General features: G+C 40.7%; 2 protein-coding genes across 2 annotated transcripts in view; one reads left to right on the top strand and one right to left on the bottom strand.

Annotated features, from left to right (window-relative positions):
- The first annotated feature begins 4581 nt into the window (after window positions 1–4581).
- LOC138763475 (olfactomedin-like protein 2B) overlaps window positions 4582–27351 on the top strand; it is an 88261-nt gene continuing 65491 nt past the window's right edge. Inside the window, exons 1-2 of the mRNA XM_069937691.1 lie at window positions 4582–5036; window positions 5603–5869. Coding sequence (XP_069793792.1) covers window positions 4887–5036; window positions 5603–5869 — 417 coding nt within the window. The 5' untranslated portion in view covers window positions 4582–4886. The remainder of the gene's footprint in view (window positions 5037–5602; window positions 5870–27351) is intronic.
- The window catches only part of atf6 (activating transcription factor 6), a 462472-nt gene continuing 451987 nt past the window's right edge, over window positions 16867–27351 (bottom strand). The window contains exon 19 of the transcript XR_011357594.1: window positions 16867–17096. The gene's annotated coding sequence lies outside the window, so the exon portion shown is untranslated. The remainder of the gene's footprint in view (window positions 17097–27351) is intronic.

Raw genomic sequence — 27351 nt, 5'->3', positions numbered from 1 at the left:
TTATATTTTGTTGGAATTTGATTTTGTTACAGCAATATGATATGTCAATATTGAAGCATTTATTAAAGATTTGGTTAAAAAAATATAGGGTGTTAGGGTCGAAAGATAAATGATCTTTTTAACTCCATTGTATAACAATCAGCTTATTCCTTTTTCAATGTTTAATAATCATTTAAAGATTTGGGATTCTAAAGATATAAAGACAATACAAGATTGTTTTGTAGAGGGGCAATTTCTTTCTTTTAACCAATTGAGAGAAGATTTGATATACCTGTAAATTCTTTGTTTGCATATTATCAACTTAGGGCTTTGACAAAAGATAATTATGGTAGAGAGATGATTTTACCTACTTTGTCGAGATTTGAATCTTTGATTTCCTCTATACCGAAAAAGGGTTATATTTCAGTTATGTATAACTTGTTACAAGATATTGTGGATAAACCAGATTGGGAGAAATATAAAGTTAAATGGGAGAGTGATTTAGTATTTACTTTTCCCGAAGATGATTGGGTGACTATGTATCAGGACAATGTAATTAAATTGACTAATGTATGATATGGAATGGTTAATTGTAATTTTTTACATCAATTATATTTGACCCCGGAAAAGTTAAAAAAAATATGGGTTTAGTAATTTGGATTCTTGTTTTAGATGTGGTTCATGCACTGGAATCTTTCTACATGCTGTATGGAATTGAGTTAAAGTTCAATCATTTTGGCAAGGAATTAAAGTAGTTTTGGAGAAATTATTTAATTTTATACTACCGTTCAATCCAACAATTTTTTTGTTGGGAAATTTGTATCTTTTAAGGGGAATGGGATTGGATAAAATTCAAATTGCTTTTGTATGTTTGGTGTTATCAGTAGTATGTAAATGTGTTGCTAGAACTTGGAAAGATGATACTGAGATTAATATAGCATGTTGGCATAATGAATTGAAAGTATGTGCTGTTAAGGAAAAATTACTTATACTTTACATGATAATTATTCTTCTTTTGTTAGTAAGTGGTTTCTGTATTTGAAATATATGCATTTAGATATACTTTGAAATGTTAACATTTATAATATATATTTATATATATATATATCTTCTTAAAATCTATATATATATATTTTTTGCTCCCCTTAAGGGAGCTGGCTGTAGGGGTGGAAGAGGGGGGATGGGTGTTAAGGAAAAATTTTCTTTGACTATTTCTATATTGTATGTTATGTTTTTGTTATCTTTAAAATAAAGTTTGCAACAAAAAAACTCATACTGCAAACCTGATGTTAAAGGTGAAGAGTTGCTTATGTTTTACATTTACAAAATTCAAACTTCTTTCTTCATTGTTCATGATTTCACCCACTAAATGCAACAGTGTGCCCATCTTCAAATGTTGCACAAGCTAGATTTAAAATCCAACCAATTTGACTGCCTCTTACTGATTTCTCAAATAATTTAGTATGACAAAGTGATGTGAAGAAGTAATTATAACACAATAACTGCTTGTAAATGCAAAACTAATGGGAGTAAAAATTGTGTGGCAGTGTGAAATGAATAGTGAGAAGAAGATCAGATGTAGTCGAGTCGAAGTTCAGTAAGTCGTTACTCAGTCACACAGCTTTTTAAAACCCCATACGTTCCAAATGATGTCATCACATTGTGACATCATGATGTCACTCGGAATCTCCCAAATCAGTTTGATTAATCCTCCAGTGAATTGCTACATGACCCCCATCCCCAGAATTGGTGATAGGAGTCTAAACCTCGATGCTATTACTGTTCACTGTTCTTGGGCAGTCGTCTGCACCTTCGCATCAGGGGTCGTGGCAAGGGCCGAACAAGGTCGTGATGAGCGGGCTTTAGTCAGTCAATCATAAATGTCTCTGGATGCCCCTTTTGTCCAGTACAGTTGTACAATTGTTTCATAGCACTCTGAAGGGGCTCTCATACGGCCTCTGTAAGGGTGGCCTGTGTGCACCTCCACACATGAACTCAAACTCACAGTCCCAGAGTTCCTTTGGGATGAAGGTTGTTGTTGCTCCATGCCTTGATGTGGAAAATGGAGCCAGTTTTCCATGTTGCTCCAACAGCCTGCCTAAGTCTTCAGTTGGTGGCACCTCCTGTCCGTGTGCTGCGGGCACGAACTCCCCAGGTACAATGAGCGGGGTTCCATAAACCAACTCAGTAAAGTAATTTACTGTCAGACTGTGTTCAGTCCTTGCTTTCGAGACCCATCGAATCTGTTGCCTCACTCACAACAGACATCAGGGCTTAAGATTTTTACAGATAGATATGGTTGCCTGGAATGCAATGCCAGGGGTGATGGTGGAGGGTGGAACATTAGGGGCATTGAAGAGACTCTTTGACAAGCATATGGATGAAGGAAAAACAGAGCAGGATGAGGTATGGAGGGTTATTTTTTAAAATTTTGGTAGGTCTATATAGGTCAGCACAACATCGTTGGTCGAAGGCCCTGGACTGTGCTGTAATGTTCTATTTTTCTATCACAGGTGGTTATTCTACATATTTTTCATCTAAACAATGTTCTTAATTCCAAAACCTGAAGTAAACCCACCAACATTATTTGGAGGAGAAAATTGTAGGCTCTTCTAATTTTACTATTGTGCAACCATGATCTGTTTGCAAGATTAAACGAGAAGCTGGAGGGACTCAACAGATCAGATCAGCTTGGTCTTGTAAAAGGGTCCTAACCTGAAATGTTGGCATCTCTATTTCTCTCAATGACACTGCCTATCCCTCCAGCTCTCATTATTTGCTCAAGATTACAGCCCTCCGCAGTTTCTTGTATTGGTGCTTTCAAGATCCAATCAGGATGCCTCACTGCATGGTGTGGGCCCTGCTCCACCCAACAGAGCAAGAAACTGCAGAGGGCTGTGAACTCAGCTGAGACCATCATACAACTCCTATGTCCTTCCCTCAAGTCCATCTGCATTTCCCATTGCCTCAGTCAACATATCAAAATACTCATCCAACCTCAGTCACACACCCCATGGTCCTCTCCTGTCGGGAAGAAGATTCACGAGTGTGAGTTTACAGCCACACACCACCAGATTCATGGCAGCTTATTTTCCTTGTTGTTATTAGACTCCTGAACAAACAAAATCAGAATCAGAATTTATTATCATGAACATGTCGTGAAATTGGTTGTTTTGCAGCAGCATCTCAGGTGCAAATATTTATATAAACCACTCTACAAATAAAAATAGTGCAATAAAAAGTAAGGCAGTGTCTGTGGTTCATTGTTTATTCAGGAATCCGATGGCAGAGGGGAAGAAGCAGTCCTTGTGCCGCTGAGTGCTCATCTTTAGGTTCCTGTACTTTTTTCCCCATGGTAGCAGAGTGAAGAGGGCATGGCCTGGGTGGTGGAGGTCTTTGCAGATTAAGGCACCGCTTCTTGTAGATGTCCTCAATGGAGTGAAGACTGGTGTCAATGAAGTCACAGGCCAAGTTAACCACCCTCCGGAGTTTATTCTTGTCCTGAGCATTGGCATCTCCATACTAGTCAGTGATGCAACCAGCCAGAATGCTCTCCACGGTACACCTGTAGAAGTTTACGAGAGTCTTTGGTGACATACTGAATCTTTTCAAACTCCTCATAAAGTATCACTCTGGCGAGGCTTTTTCATGATTGCATCAACATGGAGGCTCCAGAACAGATGCTCGGAGATGTTGATACTCAGGAATTTGAAGTGCTTGACCTTCTCCAGTACTAAGCCCTCGGTGAAGATTGGTTCATTCTTCTGACTTCCTCCTAAAGTTCACAGTCATCTCCTTGGTTTTGCCAACATTGAGTGTTAGGTCATTGGTGTGACACCACTCAATTAGTGAATGTATCTCCCTCCTATACATTTTCTCATTGTCGTTTGTGATTCTGCTGACAACTGTGGTGTCTTCGGCAAATTTGTACATAGCATTGGCATTGTGCCTGGCCACATAGAGTGAGAAGAGCAGTGGGCCAAGCACACATACTTGAGATGCACCTGTGCTGATCGTCAGTAAGGAGATGTTGTTTCCAATTCATACAGTCAGTGGTAAAGTTTTACCTCCTGCAAATAAAAATTGACCTGTTCTAACTAATCTCTCATTGTAACTGCACTTTTTTAATTGCTAGGATTGACTAGCTGGATTGCTTGCAAAACAAATTCTCACTGTATCTCGACCACTGTTTGCGTGACTATAAAGGAACGAAGATTATAGTCTCTCATTCTTGATTTTATTCCTGTATCTACCACATTGAAACCTTTTAACATTTCAAAGAAACGCCTAAAACTTTTAACAAGAGAACTCAAACCGACGGCACCTGAGATCAAATGAAAATACATCTCAGTGTATTTTTCCACACTGGATGATTTCGAAAGGGGTGGAGTTTCCGCAGGCGCGAGTTCTGACTGATGCCAAGTTCGCAAGTGAGATACGACCCTCCGTTTCTTTACTCCCTTCTGGTGCTGCAGTTCAGTTGAAAAGGCTGCAAGTCTGTGGCCAACCCCGCCTCCCTCATCCCACGCATCGCCTCCAGCTGACAGCGAACTCGAAACTCCACCTAGATTCCCTCACTCCATTCAGTCACTTGACAGCAAGCAACGAGATACCCAGATCAGTCGCAAACTCAGAGCTCTCCCTCCCTCCCCCCCACCCCACCCCCCTTCTACAGGGTCTAATTGTGACTGGCGGTCCATTATCAGCCACACAATTAGCTTCTCACTCTTCTCATTCCTCTCCCCCCAAAGGGCCAGATCTTCCTGTTTTGCGTCTTAACCAGAATCTGGCGGATTTAGGGGCGGGGGTTGGGGGAATTCCGCTGGGAACAAGCAGCCAGATCTTGCCATCGCCTCGGCTATTCAGACACCTCTTGGACAAGGCCAGGGCACAAGGAGCCGGCGAAGATGCTTTGGGGAGTGGTCTTCGTCTTGGGCTTCGTTCCGTGCAGTGGGCTCTTCAATCTAACGGGGGAACCTCCCAAACCGATGCCAGATGACTGGGAGGAACCAAATGATGGGACAACGACCACCGAACAGCACAGCAGCCTGACAGAGGTAAGACCGACCTTCTGCGGGCAATCCAGAACTGGGAGAACTTCCGTTGCATGTTCATCTTGAAAGAAGCCAAATGATTTGAGCGATTCTGATATTTGTCAGCAAGCCTGTTGATCACAGAGGAGAATTGCAACGCTTAGTTTCCAAGTGCACCACTGCACCATGTTATTTTAAAACAAGCCATTTCCTACCGACACCGCGTTTTGTGTTCTGGAGAGCAAGAGAGAAGCGCACCCTTTGTCCCTTGGAACCCTGACACTGTTCCCTTGTCCTGTCTGTTCGTTGAAGTGAGAGCCATCCACAAGTTGTACCCACACAAGTTAACCGGACCGAAGAAAGCCTGCAAATGTTTGAAAAGAGACGTCTATTTAAAAAATAACAATTTCGAAAGTCGAAAAATAACCCGCTTTTAACTTTGATTTAATTAAGTGCGCAGAGGGGATTTTCAATTGCATGGATATTTATTCGACCTTGCCATCAGTGAGGCGCTGCAGATTTAATACCTGTAAACAGTATCTGCTCGTCCCTCACTCACTCTGATTGACGTGTTCTTCGCTTGCCTCCAGTTGCTATGGGACTATGACAAACTGAAAGCCGTGTCTGAGGGTTCGGCCTGCCGCTGCAAGTGTGTCTTCAGACCCCTGGGACCCGACGCCTGCCGCCGCATCGAGGAAGGGACGCTGAGGCCGGACGATACGTACAGGATGGAGACGATCGGCTCGGGACCGCGCTGCAAATGTACCTGCCTCGCCCCGCCCTCGGCGCTTGATCCCTGCCACCAGCGAATCAGACTGCACAAGCCCCTGGAGACGATGGAAGGCAGCGGATTCAAGGTTGGTTGCTGGTTGACCAAACGGGCACCATTCACACACCGTCACCACCACATTGAGGGGACCCGCAAATATGGAGGAACAACCTCTTATTTTCGGTCTCGGCACTCTCCAAGTAGATGGCATTAACATTGACCTCCATTTTCTGTTAAACCTCTCCCCGAGTCTCTCCCTTTCTCTTCACCTGCCCTTCAGCTCCCCGCCCCCTTCTCTCCATTCAGAGAGAAACCCCCACCACTTCTCAGTGTTTTCTCTTGTACTCTCCACCTGTATCCTCCTCTGACCTGTTAGCCTGTGCTGCTCATTCCTTTCTTCTTCTCCCCCCCCCCCCTCACCTTTTTATTCAGATGCCTCATATCTTGAGAAAGGGACAACGTTGGTCACCCTTTACTTCCTGTGGATCCTGCGTGACCCGCTGAGTTTCCAGCTCGTTTGTGTGTTGCCCTCAACCACTGTATCTGCAGACTTTATTGTTTAAACTCAAAACGAGCAATGGGATTGGGTGGCACTATTTGGGAAACGTTGAGTCACAGAGGCTGGGAGAGAGAGGCACCCGAGTGATGCAAGAAATTGATTGGTCACTGAAATAGTGCTGCCTCCTTTTGTTTATTCCCAGTCAGGTCACCAAAGACTCCCCCCCCCCCCCCAAATTCTTCATCTGACCAACAGCTGTAGGCCACCAGCATTCTTTTCCTTGTCCCAGACTGACATCTCACACCATGAGGGAAGAGAACGGATTTCCATCACCTGTTTCACTTCATAGTCCTCTCTTCACAACCCACATTAGTTTCATAACAGGTGCAAGAATGTCAGAAACCTACGTCTTGTAAACTGCCTTCTTGTACCTTCCAGACAGAGTCATGGAGATCAACTCTAGAAGCTTATCAGTCCTGGTGAAAATTTTCTATCAAATTTCACAATCAAAATGTTTATGCCCCTCAGCAGCTTACATAACACAATGGCCAGTGCAATGGGGCTCAGTGCCTTAGACCTCTGTTTGTAAGCTCACTGCTACATAGGAGACATATGCTGGAATTTGGAGCTAAATATAGTCTGCTAGAGGAACTCAAAGGATCGAATTGTATCAGGAGAAAAAGAATGGTTGAGATTTTGATCTAATTGAGGGGCTCCAACCTGGAATATTGACAATTCTTTGTCTCCCACTGATGCTGAATTCTTCCAAGAGATTGTGCACCCTAGTCCTACAATGCTGTCACACATCCAGCCGTGCTCCTAATAAGATACATGAGCTCAGAGAGCAGCACCATGCAGAAACATACACCTCACTGATGATGAGCGACTAAGATACATTTCTGTTCCTTTAATGTGATTTCACAAGAGCACAACCAATCAGAAATTGATCCTGAAGCATAGGTAGAAATGTGAGATGAGCTGAGATTGAAAAGAGATGTTTTGAAGAGTATGAAGGAGGAGAAAGAGAAGTAATCCAGATCACAGGGTATCAACAGGAAAATGATGTCCGTCAGCAATGGTCCAAAATTGGCAGAGAATATTTAATCTTGTTGGGGGGGAGGAGGAGATAGTCATGGGCAAACTGAGAGATACATTTGGAAACAAGGTGGAGATGTTTGAAAAAGAGTTGCTGAACAGGTGCCAACATATGCTTGCGAGCACAGAGATGAAGGATGACAGGGATGGTACAAATTGGATAAGCAAGGCTGACTTTTGGATGCCATTAAGTTAATGGAAGGTGAATAATGGTGATGTGCTGTTTTTCACAAAGCAAGCCCAAAGGTGATAAAGTCAATGATGAAGCCTTCAGCAATGGATAAACTGGCCAGGAGGCTAAGTCACAAATGGTTATGCAGCTAATAAGTCACAACTGCCTTTGACAATGTTTTATGATATTCTCTGGGGAAAAAAAGTTATTTGAGTTTGCAAGTCATAAGAAGATTATCCTGGACAGTGAATTTTGTCATTAATTTCAAGAGGGCTGTCATTTTACATGATCAAGTCACTGCTACAGGTAATATTGGCTTTTAAGATAAACTGTGTTGATGATGATTTCAACCAAGCATTAATTTGCTGTACTTTTTTTTAAACTTTATTTATTCATTCCAAAAACAAATAATATATGACATAAACAGCAATTAAACATGAACATGTATGTTTTTTTAGAACCCCCCCCCCCCTTAGCCAACTCTCCTAAGGAGCCATAAAAAAAGAAAAAAATAAAGAATATTAAAAAAAGGTTAAATATACATATTAAAATCTAATCAATATAAATTGAAATGTAAATATTCTGAGTATAACAGCCACTTATTAATAAAAAATATATAATTATCATGCGAAACATACATCAAATGTAATTGATGTAAAAAATTGTAATTAATCATTACGTAACATGCATTTATCAATCTAGTTGCACAATCATAACAGATATCTAACCAATCCTCTTCAGAAAAAAATAAAACCAATATTCGCTTCCCATTTAATTTTAGATCTATCCCAACCCTTTTTATCCATACCATCCTGTAATATTTGATACATAAATGAAATATAACCCTTCTCTGTTACCTTCATAAGAAAAGTCTAAAATTTAGTCATTTTAGGTAAAATCATATCTCTACCAAACATACATTTTACCAAAGATCAAATTTGATAATAAAGAAATAAAGAATTCTTATCAATACCAAAATCTTCCCTCATCTGATTAAAAGATAAAAACTTACCCTCTTTAAAACAATCTCCCAAATTTTTCACACCTTTAAATCTCCAATGCAATAAACTTTGATTATATATTGAAAAAGAAATAAGTTGATTATTATTCAAAGGAGTCAAAGCCAATAATTTACCCCTAGAGCCTATCATTTTATTTTCCATAACTTCATTAAATGTTTTAGTATAGGCACATTATATTGTTGTAACAAATTTATATTCAACCTAAACAAAAATTGATGTATTTCAAATTCAGAAATACTTGCCATCTCCATTTTAGCCCAACTAGAAGGCTGTACCAAATCCATCAATGAACTAATAAATTTAAGTTGGGCTGCCGCATAATAATTTTGAAAATGTGGTAAACGTTGTCCCCCTAACTCATATTTCCAAGTTAATTTATTCAAAGCTACTCTCGAAAATTTACCCCTCCATAAAAACTCCCTAACCATTTAATTCAAATCTCGAAAAAAAAAAATTATCAAATAAATACAGAATAGATTGAAACAAATATTGTATACGCGGAAAGATATTCATCTTAATTGTATTTATCCTTCCCATTAAATTAATAGGTAAATCTTTCCATTTAATCAAATCAGTCTTAATTTTTTTCATTAATGGAGCATAATTTAATTTATATAAAGATTGATAATTAACATTCAAAATTATACTCAGATATTTAATTTGATCAGTCCACTTCAAATTAATAATATTCTTATAAACTGAATAATCTCCTTCACTTACCGGTAATATATCACTTTTTTCCAAATTAACTTTATATCCAGAAAGACATCCATATTGTATTAAACATTCCTTCAAATACAAAAGTGACTGAGCTGGGTTTATTAAATACAACAATACATCATCAGCAAATAAATTAATTTTATACTCCTCATCTAAAACTTTCATACCTTGTATCTGTGTATTTTGTCTTATCAACTGTGCTAAAGGTTCAATCACTAACGCAAACAAAGTTGGTGATAAATTACAACCTTGAGAAGTTGATCGAGTTAACTTAAAAGATTCCGAAATCAAACCATTCATCAATACTCTAGCTACCTGTTTACTATATAGAGCCCTAATCCAACCAATAAAAGAAGGACCAAACTTAAATTTTTCCAAAACTTTAAACAAAATATTCCATTCAACTCTATCAAATGCTTTTTCTGCATCTAAGGATATCAGCATCAGGTGATCTAAAGATTGTCGAAATCTATTAATCAAACTAATCACGCACAAAATGTTATCTGAAGCATATCTATTCTTTATAAAACCTGTTTGATCAATATGAATCAACTTTGGTAAAAATTTAGCCAATCTATTTACTAATATTTTAGCTATTATTTTATAATCTACATTTAACAATTAAATTGGTCTATATGAAGATACTTTCAAAGGATCTCTATCTTTTTTTAGGAATTACTGTAATTAAAGCACTAGAACAAGACTCAGGTAATTCATGATATTCTCCAACTTGACGTAATACATCCCCAAACACTGTAGTTAAATCATCATAAAAAATATTATAAAATTCAACCAAAAATCCATCATCACCAGGCGATTTACCATTCGGCATTTCCATCATAGCCATTTTAATTTCCGAATCAGTAAATGGTTCTTCTAACTCCTGTATATCTTCATCCTCTAATATTGGTAAATTCAACTGTGATAAAAAAAATCAATCGATCCAGTTTCCTGTTTTCCTTCAGATGTATATAACTTTTTATAAAATGAATAAAATTCATCATTAATCTCATGAGGTTTATAAGTAATAGGAAAATTCCATCTAACAGCATTAATAATCCTTCATAGCTGTTCTTTCTTTAATTGCCACCTTATGTGCTTTCTCTCCCCATTCGTAATACCGTTGTTTAGTCCTATTAATCACACATTCAAATTGATAAGATTGCAAAGTATTATATTTCAATTTCAGCCTATATAATTCTATTTTCTGATCTTCTGTAGCATCTTTCGGAAATTCCTTTTCTAACTCATCGATCTGTTTCTCTAATTCAAGACTCTGATTTAATCGATTCTTTTTTTATTTTAGAAGTATAACTAATTATTTGTCCTCTCAAATAAGGTCTCATAGCATCCCATAATACAAACTTACTTTGAACAGAATTAGAATTTTCTTTCAAAAAATGTTAATTTGTTTTTTCAAAAAATCAATAAATTCCACATTTGTTAACATTGTATTAAATCTCCAACTATAAGCTATTTGAATTTTCTCAGAAGTTTCATATGTAAAATATAACAGAGAATGATCTGAAATCACCCTACTTTTATATTCCACTTGTTGTATTTTCCCTTGTAAATGTGCCGATACTAAAAAGAAGTCAATCCTTGAAAACGATTCATGTCTAGATGAATAAAAGGAAAAATCTTTCTCTGTCGGATTAAGACATCTCCAAGTATCTACTAAATTAAGATCTTTCATCAACGCTTGGACCTGAATTGCCATCTTGGATTTTTTAACTTTCTTCGGAGATTTATCTAATAAAGGTTCCAAAACACAATTAAAATCACCACCAACTAAAATATTATCATTAGCCTGACCCAAACATAAAAATGCATCTGAAATAAATATTTCATCATCTGCATTTGGGGCATAAATATTAAGTAAAGTCCAAAATTCCCTAAAAATCTTACAATTCAATTTAAGAATACATCCTGCCTTTTCCTCCATTGATTGTAATTCAAAAGATAAATTTTTATGTATCAAAATTGCTACACCTTTAGCTCTAGAATTAAATGAAGAAGAATATACATGCCCAACCCAGTCCCTTTTTAATTTCACGCTTTCCTTCACATTCAAATGTGTTTCTTGTAAAAAGGCAATACCAATTTTCATTTTCTTAAGCCAAGACTCGCTTATGTTTAATCGTACTTTTAATCCTTGAACATTAAAAGTAGCAAACCTCAACTTTGACATATCTACTATTATTACTAAATACCAATAATATCTTTATATGAAAACTCAAATCAACGTATATAGGCCCTCCAATAAAAAAAATCACAAATTAAAAACTTTAAAACAAATAATAAAAAAAGAACCGCCCCCCAAAAAAACTACCAAAAGGTAGTAATCCCCTAAACAAAAATTGGCTGTGGGTCACCCATCAGTGGCTGATGACTAGTAAAGAACTTAGTGCAGATCTCTCCCTCCCCATCCAAACAATCAGTAACATCCAAGTATCATAATCACAAAAGAAAAAATAGAATAAGAAAATTCTTCTTTTCATCCAGAAGATTCTAATCTCGAAGATCCCATTTCATAAGAAGTTGGACTCTTTCCATTCCCATTTTTCCCATTTCTGCCATTTCTTCCGTTTCCAGAGCAACCAGATTTTTCTTTCGGAGATAATGGTGTCTACGTCTTTGTCCTCTTATATCTGGCAATGAATCAGCAAAAATCATAGCTTCACGATCAGTTTCAAAAAACCGAAATTGATAGTCTCCATAAAACACCTTCAACACTGCAGGGTAATGAAAAGTAGACTTATAACCTTTACACTACAAAACTTCTTTAACTGGATTGAACTGACGTCGACGTTGAATGACCTCTTGACTCAAATCAGGATAAAAAAATACTCTGCTATTCTGAATCAATAAAGGGGTTTGTCGTTGTCTCGCATTGTGTACTGCAAGTCGAAGTATTGCTTCTCTGTCCAAATAACTCAAACATCGAATTATTACCGGTCTCGGTGGTTGACCAGCTGAGGGTGTTCTTCTTAAAGCTCTATGGGCTCTTTCCAGTACCAATCCCCCAGAGAAAAATTCTTGCCCTAACATTTGTGCAATCCAGTCTTTAAAGAAACAAAGAGGATCTTGTCCTTCTATACCTTCTGGCAAACGAACAATTTTCACATTATTCCTTCTACTTTGATTCTCCAAATAATCTATTTTCCTCTCTAACTCCTTCTCACGTTCTCCTAATTCTATGATTGATTTTTCCACCTTCAACACCTTTTCTGTGTTAGAAGTCACTTGTTGTTTACAGTCCAAAAAAGCAGTCTGAAATTAAAAAAAAATTCTTCATAAGATGCATCCACACGTGTCTTAACCATATTTAATTCTGAACTTATACCAGCATTCATTTGAGCCATTTCATTCATTTGAGATGTCAACAAAGGTTTTATAACAGCTTGAATAACTTCATTTAATTGCATACACTGTGATTCAGTAAAGCTTAGCTCTGCTCTTTCTGATGTAGTGGCAGAACAAGGTAACTGCAGCTCCTGCTGCAACTCAACAGAAGGCATTTTAAAAGTTTTACTGCGGGTCTGGACTCCCAGTGATGGCACTCCGACTTCCTCAGGGAGTCGCTGCTGGTCTCCCCACTTATCTCATTGTTTTTTCATCAATTCATGAAGAAAAACGATTTCTTCAGATTGAAATGCTACCTGATGCATTTCTAACAATGGAGTCATCTTCCTGTGTGCTCCCTCCATTGAAATCGAAAGGCTTTCCAAATCGGGGTCCACTTCTTGGGAACACGCACCTTCTTCTGGAGATCGGGTAATTCCCGCGCCATCCTTCATTTAGTGAGTAATAGGTTTTTTTTTCAGCACCCACAGGCAATCTTTGGAGTATAGACAATGAAGAGATTGAGCCTGGGGCTGTATCAAGTCGTCTAGGCCCCAAATATTCAGCACTTCGAAAATGTAACTTCTCCTCTTCAGGCATTGGTCCCGGTAGATCTTCATCGTTATTGAATGTAGATCTACCGGGACCAATGCCTGAAGAGGGTGCACAAAATCAGTGAACCGGTGCGGACTCAAAACGCCAACATGGCCTGTTTCCGCTCCATAAATGGTTATATGGTTATATGGTTATATGGTTATGAACTCCCAGTACCTCTTCAGTGGATTGCAGTATGTCAGTCTTCAGCTGATCCCAGAGGGTTTCACGGGACGAGTCCGTGAAGCGGATTGCATCGTCGAGCTTTGCTTTGAGGTTTGCCTGGAAGTTTCCTCTCACTTCGTCTGACTGCAAGTTTCCAACATTGAACCTCTTTCTGGGGGCTTTACTGTTCCTGGACTTTGGCTTAAAGTGAAAGTTGAGCTTGCAGCGAACCAGCCGGTGGTCAGTGTGGCATTCCGCGCTGGGCATGACCCTGGTGTGGAGCACATCTCGCTTGTCTCTTTCTCGCACCAGGACGTAGTCCAGGAGGTGCCAGTGTTTGGATCGGGGATGCATCCAGGTAGTCTTCAGGCTGTCCCTCTGCTGAAAAAGGGTGTTTGTAATGACAAGCCGCTGTTCTGCACAGAGCTCCAACAGGAGGCGCCCGCTGTCGTTGCACTTGCCGACACCATGCTTGCCCAGGATTCCTGGCCAGGTTTCAGAGTCTTTGCCAACGTGAGCGTTGAAGTTGCCAAGGATGACAACCTTGTCGGCTGTAGGGGTGCGTTGAATGAGGTTGTGCAGATCAGTGTAGAACTTGTCCTTTTCTGCTGGTTCCGCCTGGAGGGTTGGAGCATAGACACTGATGAGGGTGATGCAACGCTTGTTTTGAAGGTGGAGTCGCATGGACATGATCCGGTCCGAGAGGCCTGTCGGGAGGTTTTCGAGTTTGGAGGCAATGGAGTTCTTGACCATGAAGCCTTCACCAGATAGGCGTCGTTCATCCATAGGCTTGCCAGACTAGTAGAGTGTGTAGCCCGCGCCGCGTTCTTGGAGGCTGCCTACATCTGCAAGGCGGACTTCACTGAGAGCGGCTATGTCAATGTCAAGTCTGAGGAATTCATGTACGATGAGGGCCAGCTCTTCAGCACTTGACGTCCTGTTTTGAGGAAACTGCCAAAATGTTTGGCTTGGAAGTCAGCCTGAAGAAAACTGAGATCCTCCATCAGTCAGCTCCCCACCATGACTACCAGCCCCCCCACATCTCCATCGGGCACACAAAACTCAAAATGGTCAACCATTTTACCTATCTCGGCTGCACCATTTCATCGGATGCAAGGATTGACAACAAGATAGATAACAGACTTGCCAAGGCAAATAGCGCCTTTGGAAGACTACACAAAAGAGTCTGGAAAAACAACCAACTGAAAAACCTCACAAAGATTAGCATATACAGAGCCGTTGTCATACCCACACTCCTGTTCGGCTCCGAATCATGGGTCCTTTACCGGCATCACCTACGGCTCCTAGAACGCTTCCACCAGCGTTGTCTCCGCTCCATCCTCAACATTCATTGGAGCGACTTCATCTATAACATCGAAGTACTCGAGATGGCAGAGGCCGACAGCATCGAATCCACGCTGCTGAAGATCAAACTGCGCTGGGTAGGTCACGTCTCCAGAATGGAGGACCATCGCCTTCCCAAGATCGTGTTATATGGCGAGCTCTCCACTGGCCACCGAGACAGAGGTGCACCAAAGAAGAGGTACAAGGACTGCCTAAAGAAAGCTCTTGGTGCCTGCCACATTGACCACCGCCAGTCGGCTAATATTGCCTCAAACCGTGCATCTTGGCACCTCACAGTTCGGCAGGCAGCAACCTCCTTTGAAGAAGACCCCAGAGCCCACCTCACTGTCAAAAGGCAAAGGAGGAAAAACCGAACTCCCAACCCCAACCAACCAATTTTCCCCTGCAACTGCTGCAACTGTGTCTGCCTGTCACGCATCGGACTTGTCAGCCACAAACGAGCCTGCAGCTGACGTGGACATTACCCCTCCATAAATCTTTGTCCGCGAAGCCAAGCCAAAGAAAAGAGAAGAGAGGTTATGAACTTTAGGTTTAGTCTTTTTACCATTAGTGGCCATAATAACTCCTTAATACTTTAAACTAAAATTTTAAAAGTTTAAACTTGAAAAGAAAGGGTTAAAAAACAGGTATTTAAAAGTCTGGCCAGAGAGGTCGAGATTGCACGTCTAGACTCTACACCACACATGTCAAACTCAGTCCCGCGGGCCAAATTTGGCCCGTGATATAATTATATTTGGTCCGCAAGATCATATCAAATTTGTATTAGAGCTGTCCCGCTGGCCACCGTGCCAGTATAGCGCATGCACTGTTAATACTACAAATCCCAGAATGCTTTGCAAATGCGTTGGCGCCGGCCCGTCAGCCCGCTAATCACCCCCACCTCCTCTCTTTACTTTCATTAGCATCTGTGACCTGTCGCCCAACTCACATGTAATAAACCCCTTACGAAAAATGGCCAAACGAAAGACAGAAAACAGGACCTTTCAAGACAGGTGGGAGGCAGACTATATGTTCATCATTTTAAAAGACAAACCCGTTTGTCATTGAAGCAAGTTGTTATTTTTTTGACTTGTTGGCTTGTAAAAAAAAAATTTAAAAGGAGCTTAAAGGCTATAGAGAAATATTATTTATTGAATATTTTATTTCTCATTTGTTGATGCTTCTTCTGGAAAGAGTTTAACTAAAACTATTATTAAACATTTATTTTAATAAGAAAAGGTTTAACATTACATATGTTGAAAGAAGAGAAAACAGGCAGATGTTGTTGAAAATTTTCAATAAATATTTAGTTTGGCCCACGACTTAGTCCAAGTTTTTAATTTTGGCCCTCCGTGAATTTGAGTTTGACACCCCTGCTCTACACCATCTTGCCACGCCCCCCTAATTTGCTGTACTTGATAATTTTTAATCAAACCCCTGTGGAATAATGTCAAATTCACACTTCTGCATTATCTACAGCCCTAGATTGGTGAATGTCTCCATTCTCAAAAAGAAGTCTGGCTCACTTATTGAGTCAGGGCAGCAAGGCCACAAAAATGTGTGCCTGTCAAGATTAAAATGAAGATCATATGGCCAGAGGAGACTTTCATAACACAGTTCCACATGTCAGGATGTGGTGAAAGGAGGTGAAACTTGACAAGGGATGGGAAAATCACACACAGAGTTTGAGATCTGATGCAGAGGCTCCACTGGAAGCATCAACAGTTCCTTTGCTCTCTTCCTCCTTCCCCATCCCCACAGATGCCTGCTAAGCCTGCTGAGTTTCTCCAGCAGTTTGTTTTTTATTTCCAATGCAGGTTCAGTGCGTTTAATTTGCGACAGTTGCCTTTGGTGTGAATGACTGAGTATTTAAAATATTCATCTGAACAAATGCAGGTCTGAAAAAACAAGAGTTAAAATGTTTGTGCCACAACAGATGCAGCACAAATTAAAATGTGAAATTGGCTTCAAGCTCTTCTGTCCAGGTCTGCAAGCTTCGTGGTTCAGGAATTATAATCTGCTCCAGACAAGCACATCAAAAATAGCTCTGCAAACTTTTTGTGAAAAGATTCATGATCAATTTCTTGGAAGAAGAAAAAGTTCAGGTGGTCAAACAAAAGAACATGTATTCCCAGTGTTTTTAATCCACAATCAAACCAGAAGATCAGATTCACAGGTGAGGTACATTTTCAGACATGGAAGGTCAAACTCATCTGACTGACAATTAATTTTCAGTATGTTCCATGTTCCCAGTACTGGTGCAAATCAAATTTTTAATGTTGTCCAGGATGAAACAGGAAAGTCCGAGAGTTTCTACTGAGTGAACTGGCCTCTGCTGGTCACAAATGTCAGGGCTCCTCTGAAATGGAATAGAAAACAAACATTAGAAACAAACAGCTAGAACTCCTATTCTCAGCAATGCCTTTTCCAGGGCAATACTGTACTCTAGTGAGCAAGAAGACCATCCACATTCAATTATTCACTCAACAACAGCAGTGCTGCATTGGGCGAGGCATTAAAACAGTGGTGATTTTCTTCAGAAGAGGGAAACAGAAGGAAAAAAAGCAGTAAGCTGAAAGAACCCAGGATCAATTTGCTAATATATAGACTCTAAATGTACTAATTTCTCAGCAAGGTCTCCATAAATCCAACCACAATCCTTTTGTGGGTTCTAATTAAATATTTGGAGCATGAAAACATGAATAAAGTCCAAGCAGACACATTTGGAACCATGCAAAGGGATGTTTCATTCTCTGGCATCCTTGTGTTCCATTTGAACTTTGACAGCTGCAAAAGGCTTTTTTTACTGGAAGTCATTCAACTGGAGTTTTGTTTTGCTTCTTTGAGTTTGCTTTGTGCCATCAATGGAAGGATTTTATTATTTTTATTTCAATGATACAGCAGAGTAGAAGGCCCTGAAGGGTCATGAAACCTGTGGTGTCCAATTTCACCAACTCTGAACGTTTTTGGAAGGTGGGATGAAACCTGAGCACCCAGAGGTCAAAGGGAAGACATACAAACTCAGTGGTGGATTCAAACCCAGATTGTTGGTGCTGTAATATTGGGTCACACTAACCATGCTGATGTTAGCAATCCATTTCTTTGTAAGGAATTCATGGGAATGCTTTGCATTATTTCAAGATTTTGGGGGTTGTAATCTCCCTGGCTTTCAGCCAAGTTGTGTAGAGCAAGTCTTCTGGTCAGTGCAGGGCCAGAGTGTAATCAAGGTGATGAACTGACTCCAAGATAGATGATAAGTTTACAGGCAATAGTCTCTTACAAGAGGCAAAACATGATTGTCCATAGCTATTTAACTTGAATGGTTAATTAGTGATTAATTGCACCTTAAACTTCATAATATTTCAGCCAAGACTGGAGTTTGGAACTGGATGCTGGAGTAATATAACCCACTATTCCTTTATTTCTGATCTAAATGAGGGAAAGGTCAACCAAACACAATACTCATGAAATTATTTGTTTCGACATCTGTTACAGCCTCACAGAGATGAATGGTGTAGCTGCTCGAATAAAATGGTGAATTTCCGTAAGGCATGCAGTGGAGGGAAATTTATGATCATGGATAGAAGATTGGTTAACTAATAGAAGGCAGAAAGTTGGGGTAAATGGGTATTTCTCTGGCTACCAATCAGTGCCTAGTGAGGTGCCAGAGTCATTGGTGCTAGGCCTGCATCTGTTCACATAGATATAAATGTTTTGGATGACAACACCAGATGTTGTATTTAAGATTGCAGATGAAACTAAATTAAGTGAAAAAGCAAATTGTGCAGATCATGAAGAGAGATATGAATAGGCAGTGGTCAAGGATATGGCAGATAGAGTACAATGTTACTAAGTGTGAGGTAACTATTTTGAAAGTAAAAATAGATGTGATTATTACTTAACTGGTGAAAGATTGCAGCATGCTGTTATTCAGATAGACTTCAGAGTGCTTGTGTGTGAATTGCAAAAAGGTAGGTTGCAGGTGCAGCAAGTTATCAAGAAGGCAAATGAGACCTTGGCCTTCATTGCAAGAGGGAGTATCTTTTAGAGCAGGGAGGTTCTGCTGCATCTGGAGTACAGTGCAATTCTGGAAGCCTTATTTGGGAACAGTACAGAGGAGGTTCCAGAAATGAGTTGATGAGATTGAATCACCTGCAACTTTCCTCTCTGAAGTTTAGAAAGAAGAGGGGAGAATCTTTTCAGACATATAAAATTGTGAAACTAATAGAAAAGAGAGCAGCATGGGAGGTTGTTGCCATTGGAAGGCAAGACTAGAATGAGGGAACATAGCCTCAAGATTTGGGGGTGCAGATTGAGGATGGAGATGAAGAGAAACTGCTTCTTCTAGAGAGCAGTGAAACTGGAATTCCCTGTTAAAGGAAGCAGTACAAGCTGCAACATTACATGTATTTAAGATACAGTGAGAAAGATTTTTGCATAGTAGGGGAATTAGTGGTATGATCTGTCCATGGCCAGATCAACCATGATCTTATTGAATGGCGGAGCAGGCTCTACGGGCCAGATGGATGACTCCTGCTCCTATTCCAAAATCAGGCTTAAATTATTTGTTGTCTTTGACAATGCCTGCACAAACACAATACCAGATCTGCAGGTAGTTACCAATTCTTCCATAGAAAATGTGAAACAGTTCATTGAACAAGTGCTCTCTCATTACCTCCAATTTCCTCTCCACACTCCATGACCCTGATTACTAAATGGATGAAGCTTTTTTAGTCAAGACTGGACGTGTCTATACAGGTTGGGAGCAGGGTTATGCCAAAGGGACAGAATAGTGATGCTGCTACTTCACAGTGCCATCTACTCTGGGTTTGATGATAACCTTGGAGTTCAAAATAGAGTTCATGTGATCTTGCTGTGACTTCTTTCCAAAAAACAGCAGCCAGTTGATTGGCTATGCTCACTTCTCTCTAATGTTTGGGTGAATGGTAAGGGAATCAGGGTGGAGCTGATGCACAGATGAGCAAGGATATATTACGGGGAAGTGAGTGAAGGAATAGGATTGGAGGGATTATTCACTGACTCTGCACTGAATTTTGGTTCTTGGGGGCTACTTGGATGATGGCAGGAAATATAAGAAACGTGACTTCTCTAGCCAGCTCTGACATTGAATAAGATTACAGCTGATTGGTTTTTAACCTCATCCCCATGTACTTTTCTACCTGCAGTAACATTTCATCAGCTTGATTACCATGAATCTATCTACCTCAGCCTTAAAAAATGAAGAAAGATTTCATGGGTGCCCTCACTTTTAAATGATACTGGTATTTGAGCATTCTCATGAGACAAAACCTTCCCTCCTCTCTATCAAAACCCCTCAGGATCTGGCATGTTTCAACAAAGTCTCTCCTATTTAAAAAAAACAAATACAAATCTTGCCCAATACAACCTTTCCTCATAACCTGGCCACTCTGGTGTAGCAAGCTTTCTCCAAACTGCTTCCAATGCATTCATATGTTTCCTCAAATACAGCCATCGCAGGTTCTAAACATTCAACTTGGGGACATTATAGAGAATGCACAGGATTGGAAAAGGCTACAAAGAGTTGTGAACTCAGCCAGTGCCATCATGCCAGTGCCATCATTAAGGATATCTACACAAGGAAGTGTCTCAGGAAAGCAGCCACTATCTTTAAGAATCCTTGCCACCCAGGTCCATGCCCTCTTATCAGGAAGGAGGTACAAGAGCCTGAAGATGAACACCTGACTTCACAAAAACAGCTTCTTCCCCTCCACCATCAGATTTCTGAATGGACAATGAACCACAGACAGGACCTCACTTTTTATTTTGCACTAATTCATTTATATGGTGAATTTACAGAAATGTAATTTATAGCAGTTTTTGTACCTGTAAAGCACAACAATGCTGCAACAAAACAACAAATCTTGTGACACATTTCATGGTAATAATCCCAATTCTGATCCCATAATACTAGTAAATTCAAAATTCTGATTTCTATACTTACATTCATTTCAATGATCTGCAGAACTCATTTCTCTCTACACTTTTATTCATTGTTTTTGTCATCAGTGCTTTTTATTACAAGACTGCAATTATAATACAAGTTATAATTACCACAGAATTATTTTTGTCATTTTCTAATATTGACAAAAAAAAATCACAATTTTAAAATTATCCTCAGAATATTCTTATGCAATGAGTGATATTGCCATTTATTGTCATGTTGGTGAAGATAGTTGCTGTATAATGCACAGTATGATCCCACAAACAGTGGAGTGGTGCATGACCAATAGATGCGGAGTTGAAATTGGAGAGGAATAGATGCTGGAGTGTTTACTTGTTCATCAAATAGTACACTATTTAGTACGCTGTTTACATCCGGTACCGCACGGATGGCAGTCTCTTCAATCTGAGGCACCTGCAAGCTCACACCAAGACACAAGAGAAACTTGTCCGTGAACTACTCTTTGCAGATGATGCCGCTTTAGTTGCCCATTCAGAGCCAGCTCTTCAGCGCTTGACATCCTGCTTTGCGGAAACTGCCAAAAGCCTGAAGAAAACTGAGGTCCTCCATCAGCCAGCTCCCCACCATGATTACAGGCCCCCCACATCTCCATCGGGCACACAAAACTCAAAACGGTCAACCAGTTTACCTATCTCGGCTGCACCATTTCATCAGATGCAAGGATCGACAATGAGATAGACAACAGACTCGCCAAGGCAAATAGCGCCTTTGGAAGACTACGCAAAAGAGTCTGGAAAAACAACCAACTGAAAAACCTCACAAAGATAAGCGTATACAGAGCCGTTGTCATACCCACACTCCTGTTCGGCTCCGAATCATGGGTCCTCTACCGGCACCACCTACGGCTCCTAGAACGCTTCCACCAGCGTTGTCTCCGCTCCATCCTCAACATCCATTGGAGCGCTCACACCCCTAACGTCGAGGTACTCGAGATGGCAGAGGTCGACAGCATCGAGTCCACGCTGCTGAAGACCCAGCTGCGCTGGATGGGTCACGTCTCCAGAATGGAGGACCATCGCCTTCCCAAGATCGTATTATATGGCGAGCTCTCCACTGGCCACCGTGACAGAGGTGCACCAAAGAAAAGGTACAAGGACTGCCTAAAGAAATCTCTTGGTGCCTGCCACATTGACCACCGCCAGTGGGCTGATAACGCCTCAAACCGTGCATCTTGGCGCCTCACAGTTTGGCGAGCAGCAACCTCCTTTGAAGAAGACCGCAGAGCCCACCTCACTGACAAAAGGCAAAGGAGGAAAAACCCAACACCCAACCCCAACCAACCAATTTTCCCCTGCAACCGCTGCAATCGTGTCTGCCTGTCCCGCATCGGACTTGTCAGCCACAAACGAGCCTGCAGCTGACGTGGACTTTTTACCCCCTCCATAAATCTTCGTCCGCGAAGCCAAGCCAAAGAAAAAAAAAAAAAAGTACACTGGAATCTTCATTACCAGCTGAGCATGCACTTTGGATTTGACTTAATTTGACAGACAAAGATAAAATGGAACAAATGTTTGAAGAAATACAAATTTTTGGATTAAGCCCTCAGTGTCCCCCTCTTTAACTAGATCTTTAACTTCCTGTCTAACAGACTGCAGTCAGTGAAGATAGATAACACCTCCTCCTCTACAATCACACTGAACACCAGCACCCCTCAAGGATGTATATTCAGTCCCAAACTGCATTCTGTCTACATCCATGACTGTGTAGACAAATATTATTCCAACTGCACCTTCAAATTCACCAAACAACACCACACTTGCAGGTTAGATTCAAATAATGATGAAACGGAATACAGAAGGAGAGTGAAAGCTGAGTGCCACGTGCCAAGATAAAAACATTTATCTCAATATCAGGGTCATAGGTCTAGAGAAGAGCAATAGAGTCCATACCTTTGTCCATATTAATGGTGCTCAAGTCCAAATATGGTATGTAGCTTCAAGCTCTTGGGAAGAAACATTTCTAATGACCTGATTTGAACCAACCATGTATCTGTAACAGTCAATAGAGCATACACCTAACTCTACTTTCTTGAAGGCTGAGTAAGTCATCACATCTCCCACATCCTTGAAACATTTCAACTGGTACACCACCAAAATCATTTCTTGCTGGATCCATCACAATCCTAACCCTGCTCTGCTCAAGTTCAGGAGAAACTGAGGGAGGTGGTGAACATAATTCAGATTATCACACAAACTCCCATCCCCTCCAAGGACTTTACCTACATCTCCCACTGCTCAGGAAAGGCAGCCAACATACTGAAGGATCCATCATACCCTGGACACTTTCTTCACAGTCCTATTTGGGGACAATGATCAAGAACATGAAAGCACACACCAACCAACAGACTTAAAGACAGTTTCATCCCCACAGCCATCAGACTCCTGAATGAACCCCACAACAATTCTGCCCGTGCTTGCACTAAATTTTCCTTCCACCCCAACCCCCACTTCGCAGCATTACACTCAGAAATTGTGCTTTTCCCTTCTACTTATATGGCTGCATGCTTGTTAGGGGTGATCTGCTTCAACTCCTCTTGGAAGAGCATTTCTCACTGTACCATATATAATATGACAAATAAACTTGAGCAATTAGAAGTTAGAAAAATCCAGTTTAAATGGAAGTAATAAAGAAAAATGGGAGACTGAACTTCTCTACATTGACAGCTCCACTCATCAAAATCTGCAGTAAGAACTCTGTTCATTTCAGCTTCATCTCTCAAACAGCAAAATGTGTTAGAAATTAAATTTCACCAAGATGAAGGCTTTCTTTCCAGATATAGAAATACAGAATTGGAAATGTTAGTAACTTCATCACCTTTGTGCATCCCATTCCCAGAAATCTTAACAGAAAGTTTTACAAAGTGTTTGGCGATCCTCCACTTTCTGCCATCAAAACTAGTCAAGAGAGCAGTAGGCTATATTCTTTCTCACTGATATTTTTTAATCATTAGTATAATATTTGAACTATTTTGGCAGCTCAGAAAATAAGTCTCCTGTTAAACCAATTCATTTTTTATGTATTTGTACAAGCTCCTTTTTAAGGTGGTGATACTCTATCAGGGTATTCATAGCCTTCACAAGGGGTAGTGTGAATAAACAGTTAACCAGAGAGCAAGGTCCTTTAAATTCAGTCTTCATTGAATCCCTTTAATATGAAGCATCTATTCCACAATGGTGTGTTCAAAGTCTTATTTTAAAAAAAAGATGTCCATCTACATTTGTCTGAGAATTTAAAAACTTGGATCAAGTTATACACCCTGTGACTGGAAGAAATATTATACCTGCTCCCACACCACTATTTGGGGCCTCAAACAGTTGTTCCAAGTGAAGTGACACTTGTAAATCTACATGTGTCATCTTGCTGCATCCTGTTACCCACCCCCACCCCCCCCACCCCCCCCAGCCACCCCCACCCCCCCAGCCCCCCCCACCCCCCCCAGCCCCACCCCACCCCCCCCAGTATAATGTGATTTTGATGCTTTAGATAAAGTTGTTCTTTGAAGTTTGAGATTGTTGAGTGTTTTTTTTCTCAAATTGGAAGTTCCCACATATTTTTGGTACTGAGGTGAACTGATTTTGTGGAAGTGTTGGCCTGTTTTGAACTAGAGCTGTATGTTTGGATGGCCATGTTTAGGATTATTAGTAAATTTGTGGAAGGAAATGAAGTTAGGTTGGAGTATGAAGAAATATCGGGATACTTCTGTGTTCTAGTGGAGTTCCTGAGAAGGCTAAGGTGTGTTTGAAAAACTTACAAGTTAATAAGGAACTTAGCCACACATTGGAAACTGGAACAAATTCCATTAGCTGAATTGGTCAAGTTTGTGGGGAACCCCCACAGTTTGAAATCTTCCATGAAAGTCTAGTGGTTTAAGTTTCAGCCTTTTCAGGAAGCCAGCACAGTCTGTAGCCAATTTTGTGGCTGAACTTTAGCAGCTATTGGAACATTGTGATTTTTTTTGGAGGCAGTATTAGATGATCTACTCTGTATGTGGCATTAATAATGATGCTATGCAATGCTGCTTGTTGGAGAAAACCCTACTGCTGACTTTCAAGAGATTGCCCAAGGCATGGAGATGGTGGCTAGCTAATAATGCCAAGGATATTCAGGAAGGATATGGGGATCATAGTCAGTGGTAGTGTACCAAGTCAGGAGAGAGACAAGTATACAGGCAAAATGGGTGGATTATTTTTGGTATTGAAGGATGAACTAAGCAAATAACTACAAATAACTACTATCTGCTATAGACAATAAAAGGGACATTTAACTAAGAAGTGCCATGGGTGGATGACCTGTTTGTGACCCTGAGAGGGGTAAGCTATTCACAAAGATGAACATGACCCATGCTTACCAACAGTTGCTGCTTGACAAGAATTCAAAGGAGTATGTCAATTAACACCATAAGGGGTTATTTAAATATAATTGCTTGGTGTTTGGAATGGGGTCCAGCCCCACCATTTTCCAAAGGACAATAGACACCTTGTTGCAGGGGATTCTGCATGTAGCTGTGTATCTGGATGATATTTTGATCACAAGGGCCATGGGGGTGGAGCATCTGATGAGCTTGGAATAGGTATTGAAGAGGCTCTCAGATGCAGGGCTGTGATTGAAACACAGCAAATGTGTGTTCCTTGCATAGAGTGTGACCAACCTGGGACATAAGATCACAGCTGATGGGCTCTGATCAGTAGAAGACAAGGAGGTCCAAAGGGTGTCATGGAACTTGAATCATTTTTTGGCATTGTGAATTATTATGGCAAGTTTTTAATTGATTTTTATTAGCCTGACTGTACAAGCTATTGCACAATAGCACCAAGTGGCAGTGGAGTGAAGAGCAGGAGGAAGCTTTCAAAGATTGAAAAAACTCCTCCACTCACTGAAACTACTGGTTCATTATAACCCAGATAAGGAGATCACCCTTTCATATGATGCCTTGCACTATGGAGTAGGGGCAGTTCTCTCACATGTAATGGAGGACCATTCAGAGAAGTGTATTGGTCTTGCTTCATGTATCCTAATGGCTGCTGAGAAGGAGATTCACAGCTAGACAAAGGTCTGGCCATTATTTTTGCAGTCAAATGTTTTAATCAGAACCTCTATGGATGTGCATTTACAATTTATATGGATACACCACTGATGAGCCTGTTCAGTGAGATCAGATGATCCCACCTCTAGCCTCAGCTATGATATATAAAAACATAAGAAATAGGAACAGAAGTTGACCATCCAGCTCATTGAGCCTGCCCTGCTATTCACTAAGATCATGGTTGATCATTGACTCAACTCCACCTACCTGCCTTTTCCCCATATCCCTTAATTTTTTAATGTAAAAATCTATCTAATTGAACCTTAAATATGTTTAATGAAGTAGACTCAACTGCTTCCTTGGGTAGTGATGGGCTCTCACATTGTCAGCCTACCAGTACACTATTGTGCACAGAGGAGGTTCTTCTTCTTTGGCTTGGCTTCGCGGACGAAGATTTATGGAGGGGGTAAATGTCCACGTCCGCTGCAGGCTCGTTGGTGACTGACAAGTCCGATGCGGGACAGGCAGGCACGGTTGCAGCGGTTGCAAGGGAAAATTGGTGGGTTGGGATTGGGTGTTGGGTTTTTCCTCCTTTGTCTTTTGTCAGTGAGGTGGGCTCTGCGGTCTTCTTCAAAGGAGGTTGCTGCCCGCCAAACTGTGAGGCGTCAAGATGCACGGTTTGAGGAGGTAGGGATAAGGCAAACATTGATGTGCTGAATTTTCTACCTAAGACACAGGATACTACATATATACCTCCAGGGACTGTGTTTTCATTGGAAAAGCTGTCACAGACACCTGTAAAAGTGACTTAGATAAAGCAGTGGACAGAGAGGACTCAGTCCTGTCTCAAGTCAAGACTTTCCTTTTACAAGCACGAACCAGTATCGTGGAAGGAGAGGAACTGAGGTCTTAGGCCAAACGTAAGACGGAATTGAGTCTGCAGGATGGCTGCGTTTTCTGGGGGAGGCAAGGGTCATCATGCCTCCCACTGGCGTTTCAAAGATTGTGGAGGAAACTCATGAGACTCATCCAGGGATGTCTTGAATGAAAAGCCTTGCAAGATTCTTTGTCTGGTAGGCAAGAATGGATCAGGATCTGGAGAATAAGGAAAAATAGTGCACACAATATCAGATTAATCAGAAAATGCCACCGGCAGCTCCTTTGCACCCATAGGAGTGGGCAGACCGCCCCTAGTCTAGGCTACATTTGAACTTTGCTGGCCTTTTTTTGGGACCGATGTCCTAGTAATGGTGGATGTGCATTCCAGATGGATAGAAGCTCACATCATGGGCAACATTACAGCCCATTCCATCCATAGACAAACTCAGGTAAGTGTTTTCAGTCCAGGGGTTACCTGACACTCTAGTCACTAATAATGGCCCGACATTTACCAGTGAGCTCATGCAGCAGAATGGGATTCATCACATTCGGACGGCCCCTTTCCACCCAACCTCAAATGGTTTGGCTGAGTGGGCTGTTCAAACAATGAAGGAAGGCCTGAAGAGGATGATAGGGGACCTTCTTAGCATCAGGCTTTAGTGTTTCTTGTTTAAATACCACCTTACACTGCAGACTACAACTGCGTGC

This window comes from Narcine bancroftii, chromosome 5 (genome assembly GCF_036971445.1).
Source record: "Narcine bancroftii isolate sNarBan1 chromosome 5, sNarBan1.hap1, whole genome shotgun sequence".
In the NCBI taxonomy this organism is placed as follows: domain Eukaryota; kingdom Metazoa; phylum Chordata; class Chondrichthyes; order Torpediniformes; family Narcinidae; genus Narcine; species Narcine bancroftii.
This window is presented reverse-complemented; position numbering and strand designations above follow the sequence as displayed.